This window comes from Mustela putorius, unplaced genomic scaffold, assembly GCF_011764305.1.
Source record: "Mustela putorius furo isolate JIRA1106 unplaced genomic scaffold, ASM1176430v1.1 tig00004033_pilon_pilon_pilon, whole genome shotgun sequence".
Taxonomy (NCBI): Eukaryota; Metazoa; Chordata; class Mammalia; order Carnivora; family Mustelidae; genus Mustela; species Mustela putorius.
The window spans coordinates 2,319,735-2,333,079 of record NW_025422169.1 but is presented as its reverse complement, the minus strand read 5'-3'; the positions used below and the strand labels follow the sequence as shown (position 1 = coordinate 2,333,079).

At 44.8% G+C, this 13,345-nt stretch overlaps 1 protein-coding gene across 1 annotated transcript in view; it reads left to right on the top strand.

Moving 5' to 3' along the window:
* Positions 1-13,345, top strand: part of TAF3 (TATA-box binding protein associated factor 3) — a 172,633-nt gene that overhangs the window by 122,255 nt on the left and 37,033 nt on the right. The window contains exon 3 of the mRNA XM_004757957.3: positions 1,486-3,320. Within this exon, the coding sequence (XP_004758014.1) occupies positions 1,486-3,320 (1,835 nt within the window). The remainder of the gene's footprint in view (positions 1-1,485; positions 3,321-13,345) is intronic.

The following is a 13,345-nucleotide window of genomic DNA, read 5'->3' as shown; positions in this document are numbered from 1 at the left end:
CAGACCCTACTGTCAATTACCTACGTCATTTCAGTGGCCCCTAATTTGTTACCTCTCCGTTATTACATTACCTTCCATCCGTCCTGTATGTTCCTGCCAGAAGGATTTGCTGACATATACCCTGCGACTTTTCTTCCTTGTCTAAAAATCTTCTCCAGGTCCAAACTACCAGTAGAATAAAGATCATTCTGTCTTTCTGGAATTCAAAGCTTCTAGGATCTGGATACAGCCTTAGTAAGCTCACTTCGTACTGTCTCGCAGCCCGCTGGCCGGACGAATTGTTCCCTGGCCTCCTGTGTCGCACCTCCCCGTCTTCGCCATCTGCTCCTTCATCCTGTACTTCACCATTCCTAGTCTCCAAATACCCAAAATGCTACCTAATTAGTGAAACCTTCCTGAGATCTTTGATACTGTGGTAATCGGTTTCTGCTTTGAACTGCTGTAGTTCTTTATCTGTCTTATGGTGCCAATGGCTTTCTCTGTGCTGTACGCATAATTATGTCTTCGTACTAACCTGTAGCATGCTTCGTTAATATGTGGAGAAAGAAATAATGTGATTTTTTTTTTTTTAAAGATTTTACTTATTTGACAGAGATCACAAGCAGGCAGAGAGACAGGCAGAGAGAGAGGAGGAAGCAGGCTCCCTGCAGAGCAGAGAACCTGATGCGGGGCTCGATCCCAGGACCCTGGGATCATGACCCGAGCCGAAGGCAGAGGCTTTAACCCACTGAGCCACCCAGGCGCCCTGAAATAATGTGATCTTAAAGCAACTCAGTCAAGTAGGCAGGCCCAGTAATATTAGCCCTTTTCGAAAGGTCCGGGAACAGGCTCCAGGGGTTAAGAGAGTGCTGAAGGCCTGTTGCTGAAGTGCCAGGCTGCCAGCAGAAGCATCATCTCTGTAATGCCAAAGCCTATGTGTTTGCCGTCACACCACACTGTGCCTCAAAGTGGCTGATGTCGAGCAAGCAGAACAGAAGGTGTAAGTGGTATATGAATTATATCCAGGTTGGAGGCTTGCATTTGCTAAACTCCAGGAATTAACATTTCTTATGAGTCCTCAAAAATGTATCCTTTCTTGTCATTTCTGAGGTTGTCGTCCTATAAGAACCCATCTCATGATCTTTAGAGGTATGGGGGGGTGGTGCGCGCGTATGCACACCTGTACACAGAGGAAGAAGGAAGAGAAAAGCAGTACTGAGTCAGGTTAGGAACATAATTACGGAAGCACGAGACAAATGGGAAATACTTAGCAGACTCCAGATCCTGAAAATAGGGCCAAACCACATCTGCTGTCCCTGATCGCCACTCTTCAGGGAACAGTGGTGTGCGAGTTTGGACGATCCTTGAGGATCCGCCAGTTTCCTTCCCCTCTAAACACTGTCAGTAAATTCCTGTCTTTCCTAGAAATCACGTGTGAAGCCATTGCTGTTATTGTTAGGACTTTCTGTGTATCACACTAACAGCTCTTTCCTCTTCCTTTACCAGAAGAAGAAGAGGAGCAGGTGCCCACTGACGGCGGCACGTCCGCAGAAGCCATGCAGGTTCCCTTGGAGGGGGATGATGAACTGGAGGAGGAGGAAATTATTAATGATGAGAATTTCTTGGGTAAGAGACCGCTGGATAGTCCCGAAGCTGAGGAAATGCCCGCCATCAAGCGACCACGGCTGTTAAGCACTAAGGGGGACACTCTGGACGTAGTAGTGTTGGAAGCGCGAGAGCCCCTCAGCTCGATAAATACCCAGAAGATTCCGCCGATGCTCTCTCCGGTCCACGCCCAGGACAGTGCAGACCTAGCCCCTCCGTCGCCGGAGCCACCGATGTTGGCACCGGTCGCAAAATCACAAATGCCAATCACAAAACCATTAGAAACAAAGTCATTTACACCGAAAACAAAGACTAAAACTAGTTCTCCGGGACAGAAAACTAAATCACCGAAAACGACGCAGTCACCAGCCATGGTCGGAAGTCCTATTCGGTCACCAAAAACTATATCCAAAGAGAAGAAGTCTCCTGGTCGCTCCAAGAGCCCCAAAAGCCCCAAGAGTCCCAAGGTGATGACTCATACTCCCCAAGTACCTGTCAGACCGGAAACACCGAACAGGACTCCTTCAGCTATGATAAGTGAAAAACTGAGTAAAGACACCATTCAGGTAAAACAGATACAGACCCCGCCAGATCCTGGGAAACTCAACAACGAGAACCAGCCGAAGAAGGCGGTCGTGACGGATAGAACGATCGACGACTCTATCAACGCCGTGATCGCACGGGCTTGCGCCGAACGGGAGCCAGACCCTTTTGAATTTTCTTCTGGATCAGAATCCGAAGGAGACATTTTTACCAGCCCTAAGAGGATTTCAGGTTCCGAATGTACGACTCCAAAAGCTTCCACCTCCTCCAACAATTTCACGAAGTCAGGATCCACTCCTCTGCCTCTTTCAGGCGGAACTTCAAGTTCTGACAATTCGTGGACCATGGACGCGTCCATTGACGAGGTTGTGCGGAAAGCAAAACTGGGAGCCCCTCCCGCCATGCCTCCTGCCTTTCCCTACATCTCTTCTCCTTCCGTCTCTCCTCCTACCCCCGAACCGCTGCACAAGGTGTACGAGGAGAAAACCAAGCTGCCTTCCTCCGTGGAAGTCAAGAAGAAGTTGAAAAAGGAACTGAAAACCAAAATGAAGAAGAAAGAGAAGCAGCGAGATAAGGAGCGGGAGAGAGACAGAAGCAAAGAGAAGAGTAAAGAGAAGGACAAGGGGAAGGACAAGGACAAGGACAAGGACAAGGAGGGCGGCAAGGAGACCAAGTACCCCTGGAAGGAGTTGCTTAAAGACGAAGAGCCAGATCCCTACAAGTTGAAAATAAGAGAATTCGAGGACGTTGATCCAAAAGTGCGGTTGAAAGACGGCATCGTGCGGAAGGAGAGAGAGAAGCACAAAGACAAGAAGAAAGACAGAGACCGGGGCCGAAGGGATAGAGATAAGAGAGACCGCGAGAGGGTTAAAGAGAAGGGGCGGGACGAGAGGCCCAGAGTGGCCCCCGGGCCCCTGGTGCTGCCCCCGAAGGATGCGCCGCTACCCTTGTTCAGCCCCGCCGCGGCCGCCAGGGTCCCCAGTGCGCTGCCTCCTCTGTCGTCGGTGCTCCCGGAAAAGCTGTTCGAAGACAAAGAGAAGCCCAAGGAGAGAGAACGAAAAAAGGACAAAAAAGAGAAGAAGAAGAAGAAGGAGAAAGAGAAGGAGAAGGAGAAGAAAGACAGAGAGAGGGAGAGAGAGAAGAGGGAGCGCGAGAAGAGGGAGCGGGAGAAGGACAAGCACAGGCATGAAAAAGTAAGCCCCGGCCCGTCCGGACCCCATGGGGCTGCAAAACGCAGGCAGACGGAGCCCGGGGGCCTGTCTGTGTTCCGGGCATGTACTGCCCGGAGGTCAGACGGGAAGATCCTTGTAATATGGCGATGAGGTTTCATTTTAATTCTGAGACCCACGCATTTGTAATCAATCACCCCCCACACACACACACACACACCCCTCCCGGTACTAAAAAATGTTGCAGATTCATAGCCCAAGAGGAATCTAATAGCGGAGCTTAACCCTCTAGTGAGCAGACAGACTCAGTAGTCCCCGGCAGTTGAAAACATTGGTCACCTTCAACTGTAAATAATAGTTGTGTGCCACACAGTGGTTTGTGCCCAAATTATTAGATACCCCCAAAAAGCATCCATCTTACTCAGGGCATGCAGAACTGTGGCACTGTTTTCAGAGGACGGCTAGGCCTGTGGCGTCCCTCCTGGAAGATTCGTGTCTCTTTTTGGTGAGCCGTGTCTGTTAAGTGTTTAAGGTTAGGACTGTCTACTCCTTTCTGTAGTGTCTCTTATCCTTCTATTTTCTGCTTTAATAAGATTAGGACATGTTTCCGAGTATCTAGGCTGATCGGGCAGCCTGGCTGGTGGGCAGAAAATAATTCCAAATATTTTACAATGTTAGTAAGTCAGGCTCTCCCAGAGTACAGCCGAGGAAGCTGATCTATATCCCGCAGTTTTGTAGAAACGGGGACCTCAAGCCTTGGAGCCCAGATTGTGACCTGTGCTTTTATGGCTTTGCTCTTCAGCTCATGGTTCCTTGGATTATAGTGGTCGACTGGTTGGTTTGAACATTTCTTTTAAACTTTCTGAAAAAGTACCCAAGTATTCATGGTGTCATACACACAGGTTCTGAGACCCTTTCCCTGGCCCCTAGAAGCAATCTCTTGGAGGGTGGCTGGAAAATAACACACAGTCATTTTTTTTCCCACATAGTAAATAGGATGTATTTGACACACGGCACATCTGTTACCAGTACATCTGCAATATTTCGAATTTCAAACTTACCTAGAAAAATTAGTTTAGCTGACAAGCCATAATGGTAACTCTCACATTTTTCTGCCTGACTTTATGCTTTTTCTGTCCCCCTTGGCTATTCTACAATATAAAGAAGTAGAATGGAAATCCTGATATTAATAACTAAACATCAGCAAGTTAACAAGACACGGAACTCCCAACTGTTGTTTCCATTTTTAAAATCATCTTACCATTCTCTTGTGTTTTTGTGCACCTGGCACTAGCACGCTCCTTATTTTCTCCTCCCAACACACCTGTGCCTGACGTCCAACAGGTATTGTTACCGGCATTTGTGGTTGAGGAAGTGAGTCTGAGAGGATGACTTGTCCAAGATCAAGGTCACACAGCCAGGAGAAGCCAGGTCACTGACACGGAGATACTCCTCACGGTTTCGAAATGTTGACTGCTGGAGATCTTGCCCAGCAGCAGTTAGCACTTACCCATCGCGGACCCAGCACCTTGGCAGCTAGCTGAGCCCTCAGTCCGCAGTAACTCAAACAGGGTATTGTTGCCTTCAGCAGCATCCTAACTTCGGAAAGTCAAGGGAGTTGTTTCAGCGGCCATTATGAATTTGAGTAAAGCCCATCAGATTAGATTTGTAAGAGCAGTCCTCCCCTTCCCCCAGCTTCTACCTGACTTTGGGAAAGGGAATTCCCTCAGACTACCTCGGGCAGAGGGGAAGGCTCGGTTATGAGTTGCCAGATCACACCCAACAGAAGAAAACAAAGTCCTTGAACCATGTCTGATGGCTCAGATGAAGGACAAAAGATAAAAATTTATAAAAGCTGGGTATCTTATAATGTCTTCAAAAAGAATAAGCAGTCTTGTCTCTAGAGTTAAACCTGAGTTCACATCCTGACTTTTTTTAGCTGTATGACACTGGGCAAGTTTTGTGAGTAATAAATGGGATCGCATCTGAGAGGCGCTCAGTGCTGTATTTGGCACATGAGTAAATGCCCAGTAAATGCTGGAGCGTGCTGGATGGAGGCAAGTGTTTAAGTCGCTTTGAATCTGCCCATAAAACATAGAAACCTAGAGTTTGCTGCTTCGTTGGACCAGACTAGCCAACTTACATATGACTGGGTGTGTCATCTGTGCTTATCAGTGTCGGAAAAGTATTTCCCCTTCCTTGGCATTCTTTTAAAGTTTAGCTCTTTATGAAGAGAGGAGAGGATGAAGGCCAGTTCAGCCCATGCAGATGCCACTGACAAGGTATCGAAATTGAGATACTAACGTAAACCTTGACTTGGCCTCTTTCAACTCCACTTGTTCCTCCCCGAGCATCAAGCCATACGAGTAAATGAAAGTATACCTGAAATTGGGTTACATGGGGCTTTAGAATTCCCTCACATATCTGCAGATCAACATAAGGCACATCTTAGCTACCCCGAGAAAATGTCTTTTGTCACAAAAATGAGGGCCACCGTGTCCTTCTTCCTTCTCATCCTGATCAGCTCACATGAGCAACTCTCAGAGACATTGACCGAGATCAGCAAGCATGGGCAGTATTTTAATGAAAGAAAAAAAAATTGCCCATATTTATTTAAGCTGCCTATGAAGTTGTTACCAGCCACACCCACATTTATCAATACAAGAACCAATAAAGATTAGTTTAGATGGTTAGATTAGTTAGATGGGGATCTGCATGGTAGGTTCAAGGAGCCTTGGGCTCGGAAATCCAGCGAATCTGAGTTAAGATCCAGGGCATTTTTTTTTTTAGTTTCTTTATTCCTTAGGCACTCCATCTTTAAAGTAGGGATGTGGTAACACTCATTGAAAAGCAGGAAACACTAATAGTTAATATTTATTGAGTAATTATGATATGCTCAACACCATGTAAACACTACATTAAGTTTAATTTCTCACCACACCTCTATAAGGTAAATACTGTAATTGCTTTTATTTTAAGATGAGAAACTGAGGCTTGGAGAAATGAATAAGGTTGTCCGCAATCACACACCTTGGAAGTGATTGAGCAGGAGCCGCGATTTCCACCCAGGCTCTCAGATGCCATCACTGATGTTTCTTAGCCACTACACTTGCCTACGTTAAATAAAAAAGGATTAATTAAAATAATGTATGCCAGGCACCTGGCTTAGCGGCTGCATCATCGGGAGGAAAAATATTTTTTCTAGTGGAGGTAATGATCCACTGGTGAGTAATGCACTAGTCAAGGTTAGGAGTCTGGTCTTTTAAATAGAAGCAAACTAACTTTTTATGGACAACACATTAAGAGCAATTATGCTGAACAGGCGCAAACATGACGTGATAGCTTCAGTGGCGAGAAACCTAGCTGTGCCTTTCAGATCAGTTACACTTTCCCATTTGTGCTTGTGTCGGTCGGTGTATGTACCACGTGACCTAATTTATCAGCGGAGGGTTTTTGAAGTTGAGAGGAATGTTACAGGACTACTTTAATTCACATTGCCTCTCGGTATTTTAAGTGGTTTTTTTTGGAAGGAGGATTGCTGTGAGAAAATTGAATAAGAAAATATCTTCACTATTTGTTAGTGGAATTGAATCGTTAGATTTGGAGATAGGTTTTTATGCTCTTGAGTATGATCTGGGAAGGCATGGTAGAGTGTCATCCCCAAAATGATGATGTCACAACTGTGGATAAATAGGCCTAAAAAGTGCTGGCCCAGGAAGACCGTGGGCTTTGGCAGTCAGACTGACTTGGAACTAAATTCTAGCTCTGCCACTTAACGAGTTATTCCCCAGCTTCTTCGGACCTCTCTGACCCGCTGCTCCCTTCCTTCTGTCTCCTTCTTCCCATTCAGTACCGGAAAGAGACAGCATCATCATAAAGGATGGCTAACTCTGCTTAAAAACTATAGTTTAATATCTTCTCCAAGAAAAAGACCAGTTGGTGTCATTTAAGATGACTCTCCAGAATTTGCTTATAAACAATTATATGAATGGTCAACCCACAGATAATTGAGATTTGCTTGTAATGGAAAGGTCACAAATTCTATAAAGGATTCCCCTAATTTTTATCCTCTTGATCGATGAATGTTATTTTGAGCTAACGTCCACTGTTGGAGGAACTAACCCAGACAGCAAATGATTCTAGCAGCTGCTACTTAGTGCATACAGGCACCAGACCGGGCCAGAATTCAATTAATTAATCCTCCTGACACCTAATAAGGTTTGGTGCTGTTGGCTGCTGTTTTGAGTTGAAAAACTGCACAGAAAGTTCGAGTAGCTTGCTGTAGCTGCTGGGTGGTGGAGCTGGGACGTGGCCCCAGCTCCGTCTGAGGTAAGCCTGTGTTCTCTGTCACCCAAAATGGCCTTCTCAGCCAGTCACCTCAGACAGAGCTGATGAGGGGATAAACGTGGTTTGACACTCCAGAGTAAGGTGAACATCATGACTTTAGAAAATTGTAGTCCCTGAGGAGACCTTAGAGAGCTCCTCTTCAGCCGCCGTATTTCAAAGAGCGGGCAATCGCGGTCCTCTGTGCTTTAATGACCAGTTATCAGAACAATTAAAATGTTTCACATTTCTTTAATCTATCCCCAAATCCCTTAGCATTTGCCCTCAGATAATCTTTTATTGAATTTAAACAGTTTGCTCTTTAGAGAATGACGGATAGTTGTACCGGTTTGTGCCTTTAACAAAACGTTGTCATTGTTTTTCCCTCTGCTTGGAGTCAAGTACTGTCATTCCCAGTCTTTTCTCATCAGCTCTCATAATTGACTAGTGAAATGAAGGGTTTTCAGTCAATACAATAGCCCAGTAGAAAGGGAGAGATACTCTCTTCCTGTTTCTTATTACTGTCTGTTCCAAGAGGAAACCAGTAACGTTTATAGGAGTGTGTTTAAATTCAGAGACATTTGCCAAAGGCCATCTGCAACTCTCCGCGAAGATGAACTTGGTGAAAGCCTGCGTTCTGTTCTAGTTGCCCTTGCTGGATTCCACTTGTCATCCTTGACCACACCGTAGAACTTCTTCTTCTTTTTTTTTTTTTTTTAAGATTTTTTTTCAATTATTTGACAGACAGAGATCACAGGCAGGCAGAGATGCAGGCAGAGAGAGAGGGAGAAGCGGGCTCCCCGCCGAGTAGAGAGCACAACGCGGGGCTCGATCCCAGGACCCTGAGAGCATGACCCGAGCTGAAGGCAGAGACCTAACCCACTGAACCACCCAGGCGCCCCGGACTATCTTTTTAATGTCTTAAACAGCTTATCAGTATTTAGACCATGTTTCTAAATAGAATTAATGTAAAGACCTTAATTGCTAAGAAAGACAAAAGGTGCTCACTGGTTATCATGATTCCGCATCCAGAATGTTAGCTTATTAAAATTATTAGCTCTTCAGCAGCCCTATTTCGGGAATATTTTGCTGACCTGTTAGCATAGATGGGAATCTGAACTGGCATTCGCTGAACTTGCTCCCACCCTATCAGCCACACATTTTTTTTTTTTTAAATGAAAGAAGTTTAATGTTAAAAAAATAGAAAATAAAAACTTGGCCAGATTATATTGACAAAGCTGCCCATTACCTTTGCAGAAAGTCCCTGTCAGAAGATAAACTTTAAAGCTGGCATGCATGAGAGAGTTCCAAGATAGAATTTAAATTTAAACTGATTCTTTATAGATAAGCTTTTTAAAAATCCACCTCTTTGCTTCAAGTCAGGATTTTAAAAATAAATTTCCCCTTTAAATCTCTTGAGCGATTTTCATTTTTTGCAAGGCCGCACGGCTGGTGTCCTGGAAAAATGGAGAGTTAGAGCTTTATCAGTTGGTGCCCTGAGGTATGTGGCAAAGAAGCTAAATCCTTGAAGATTAGCAAAAAAAATGCAGCACATGGCAATAAGGGGCTTATATGACTACTAGTATTAGTTCAGGAGAAAGCAGTATTGCTTATACATAAAACTGGACAAATCCACTGACAATGTATTTTTAGTTAGCTACAAAGGAGTCTTCTATTACTGGACTTTGCTCTTTGGTGGATTGGGAAGCTTAGTAATCCACTGTAAATGCTCTGTGCGCCCCAATTCTCAGCTCCCTCTCAAGTGCAGTGCTTTTATTTTAACCCTTAGAAGCTCATGTTGTCCCCAGAGTTTGGCTTCCTGCCATTAAAAGATGGCCTTAGTCGTATGGGTTAAGTAATTCAAATAATAGTCATTTATTTAGTTTATTGGTTTCTGGGAAGGACACATGAGCAGTCGCTTTGTGAATGCAGGACATGTCTTTGTTTTTATTTTGGTAGGCATTTGGATGAAGTTAATGCAAATGGAAGTCTGGTCGGAAATTTTAATTTAGAGATGGTGTTTTCTGTGTCTGTATTATTAGCATCCTCGTTAACCTTTTTTTGTACTTGCTTGAATATTATCCTTAGGTTAAGTCCTATTCAGCTTCTTTAAGAATGAAACTGACGTTTTAAGTATTTGTAGGGAGGGTTGCTGTATGTCCTGGTTGGCCTAGGACAGTCCCCGTGTGCACACTTTTGTGATGTAAATAACAGCTCCCACTTTCACTCTCAAAGGTGTCTCTGGATAATATGGTCACCCTAATTGTACCCTAAGGTAAAATTTGGAGCTGAGGTAACGGGTTCTGAATCATTCGTTAATTCCACAAGTTCATGAAATATCTTTGTCTTCAGGGCACATATATACCATTTTTAATTGGACTTACAAAATGTATCTCTATTTTGTTTGCTTATTTTTTTTAAACATATCATATATACATACATACATACATAACTTTTTTTAAAAGTAGGACATAAATAAACCGTGCCTTGATTCTTTTATCCTGACGAGGTACTCAAGATGAGGTACTCAACTGAACCCCAGCCAGGTTAGTTGAATGGAGGTGAGGCCGAAGTCAACCATGATGTCCAGCTAGTCAGCCTTACGTGGAGAAAAAGTGTTTTACAACCAATGCTAGGGGCACGTAAGTCTTCAGTCGGTTAAGAATCCAAGTCTTGGTTTTGTCTCAGCTCCTGGTCTCAAGGCCGTGAGATCGAGGCCCACGTCAGGCTCAGTGCTGCATGGAGCCTACTTAACATTCTCTCTCTCTCTCCCTCTGCCCTCACCTCCCCTGCTCCCCTCTCTCTGCCTCTCTAAAAAACAACCACCACCAACCCTACCCATCTCACTAGTATATGTCATTTACCTTAAGAGACATTTACAGAGAAAGTGAGGAAGGAACCCCTATGTAAGACCCCAGCATTACCAGAACAAAAGACTCAGCAGCATGGTGGGAGGGAGGGTGGGTATAGTGTCGGGACCTACAGGTCTATCAGTTACTAACTTTTCACTTTTGGCAAGCCACTTAATCCTTCTGGTCCCCAATATTTGGGAATGATAATACCTCCCACACCCAACTTCCAGAGTTCAAAGAGCAAAGTGCATCCTGTATATGGAACACACTTTGTGCTATGCAGGCATGAGCTGCAATTCCTGTGTGGTGTGGTGATAGACATGAACCAAACGACGATGAGAAGCATAATAATAGGAGAGATCTTTCTCCAGGTAAAGCAGCTTTATTTTTAAATAAAGCTTTAAAAAAGGTTAAATGCAGACTGAAGGAATGTGGACTATTACTCATCATTTAGGACCATATAACCCCGAAGTTTTTTAGAATTAAAAAGATAGAGGAACTTTGTGTAGTTTTCCGTTCTCTGAAACAAAACAGCTGAATCCAGTCCTAGTTTTGCTGTTACTGTGACCTTAGAACAGAAAAAGGAAAAGGAAAAATGATTGCTTCCTCTATGATCAGGTTCCCTGTAAAACAGAAACCCTAATGCCTATTCCACATACTTGTTAAAACACCTACATGAGAACATCTGAGAAATAGCGACCAGAGAGCCTGGCACAAGAAGTAAGTGTTTAAAATGTTTGTTTGTTTTGGATGTATTTGTCTGTTTTTCCGCAGATAATACAGAAAGGTGAGAAAAATAGAGAAATCTTAATAGTTTACAAAATAGACCAAACTGTGGGTTTTCAGATTCATTTAGATCTGGAGCTTTCTGTTAAAAGAGGAACGGGGGGAAGAGGGTGCAAACCCTAGCTAGTTGTGCATGGATCTTGCCCTGATCCTGCCCCAATGGCCCTTGGTCCTCTAGGGCCTTAAGAAGAACCACCAGACATACTGTCCAGAGAACTGGGCAGATGGAGGAGACCTGCGCCAAAATGAGACCGTTTAGAGGAGCAGGTTTTTGTGGGGAAGTTGATAAGTTAAAGTTTAGATGTGGTGAGATGAAACACAGGATATTGAGTTCAAAATGTTCAGTAGGCAATATTCTATTTTGGTCTTATCTTCAATCAGTGCTAGTCTAGAGACGGAGATTTTGAAGACAGTGACATATCGTAAAAACCTTCCATGGAAACCATGAACATGGATGAGCTCATGGAAGAACGTGTTGAGGGACAAGGGGCAGGGGCCAAATTAGGACAGGCAAAGGGAGACGACCTGGTAGAGGAGGAAGAAGGAGTGTGATAAGGTCCCCAGTGGAAAACTAGACCAAGACCTCAGGAAACAACCAGAGTCTGGGGAGAGTGGTGTTAGTGGCCTGCTTGGGAGAGAAAGGAGCTGGAGTGATTTGGCGAATGATTACCTGAGGAAGGAGACAAAGATGTGAGACTGAAAAACAGAAGAGGTTGTCAGCGAGAGGCTGAAGGGCAGACGGGTTTTCTAAGATCATCGAGCACATTTAAAAGCTAGCGGAAAATTGTGGAACTACAAAGTTGAAGATGCCTACGTGAGGAGGAAGTTTCTTCAAGAGACCAGAGGACACGGCCTCTGGTCTGGTGGCCCGTGCGGAGAAGCCCGTGGTGTGGAGGGGCTGCAGAAGCTCTCCTGCCTGGCCACCTCAGTGGGTTTTCCTGTGGAGTCTGAGGGGCAAAAGAGGAAAGGAAATCACGGGAGATGGGTCTGGAAAGAAGTAAGGGTTTGCAGTCACGGCTTCAGACACCTTCTTTCACTGTGTCTTGCGCACTTAGGACAGGTCAGCCTGCGCTGGGCGCTGCGAAGCAGAAGTAAGCAAGCCGGACGTGGTCTCTGCCCTTCCCGAGCCCAGCGGATAATCCAGATAAACAGCCTTGAAGGCAGGGGCAGAACCGGGATTGCTGTTGGTACATGTTTATGCAATCTTGAAAATTTTCTTTGGAATTCCTCAGTGCCCTTAAGGATGATTTCAGATTGGTCCGGACAGATGGGGAAATAACCACGAGGCAGGGAGTTGAGGGTGCTCTGCTTGAGTTGTTAACTCAGTAAGTACTCGATGCCTCCATGGTGCCAGGCGTTGTTCATGAGAATGGTTGAAACCACAAGTCTTGATGTGACGATGGATTTAAAAAACAAAAACAAAAAAAACTCCAGGGGGATAGTTAAGAACATAAGAAAAATAGTAAATGTGATTGACGTGCAATACAGGAATTAGAAGAGATAGTACATGGAGCATTATGTTACGGAGTCATTCCCCTTTAGAACTACCACACCGCCCTGTTAGGATTTAATTCTTGGGCTTGAAATAGGTGAGTCAGTGGTTTGCCACTGGTCATCACAGGGCTTAGCAGGAGGCAGGATCCCAAGGCCAGAGACGCTGAACATCTCCCTGTGCCTGTACCATTCCATTCAACAAAAAAACTGTCCCGCCAGATACACCAGTCAGACACGTGTGGGAGGACTCCGATGCGGGTGACGACGTGAGCTGTGGAGCTTTTTTTCACTTTGTTCATTCAGAACATCGTACTGGAGGGTCTTCACACCAGCACGTGTGAGGAGCCCCTTCAGAATCATCCAGGATCGTGTGGTCCCTCTCTGACCATTGGCTCAAATATTTGTGAAGATCGTCAGCCTGTTCAGCAGCTCTCGCCTTCACTACAAATCCTGAAAAAAATCTCTATTTTGTCTTCTACAGAATTTCAGGTCTACTGACCACTAGCCCCAAAACCAGCAGTGTCATGCTGCCGTTACACTTGGTATTACCATTTTTCTTGTATGACAATGCAAACTCAGGACAAGTATCGTGTT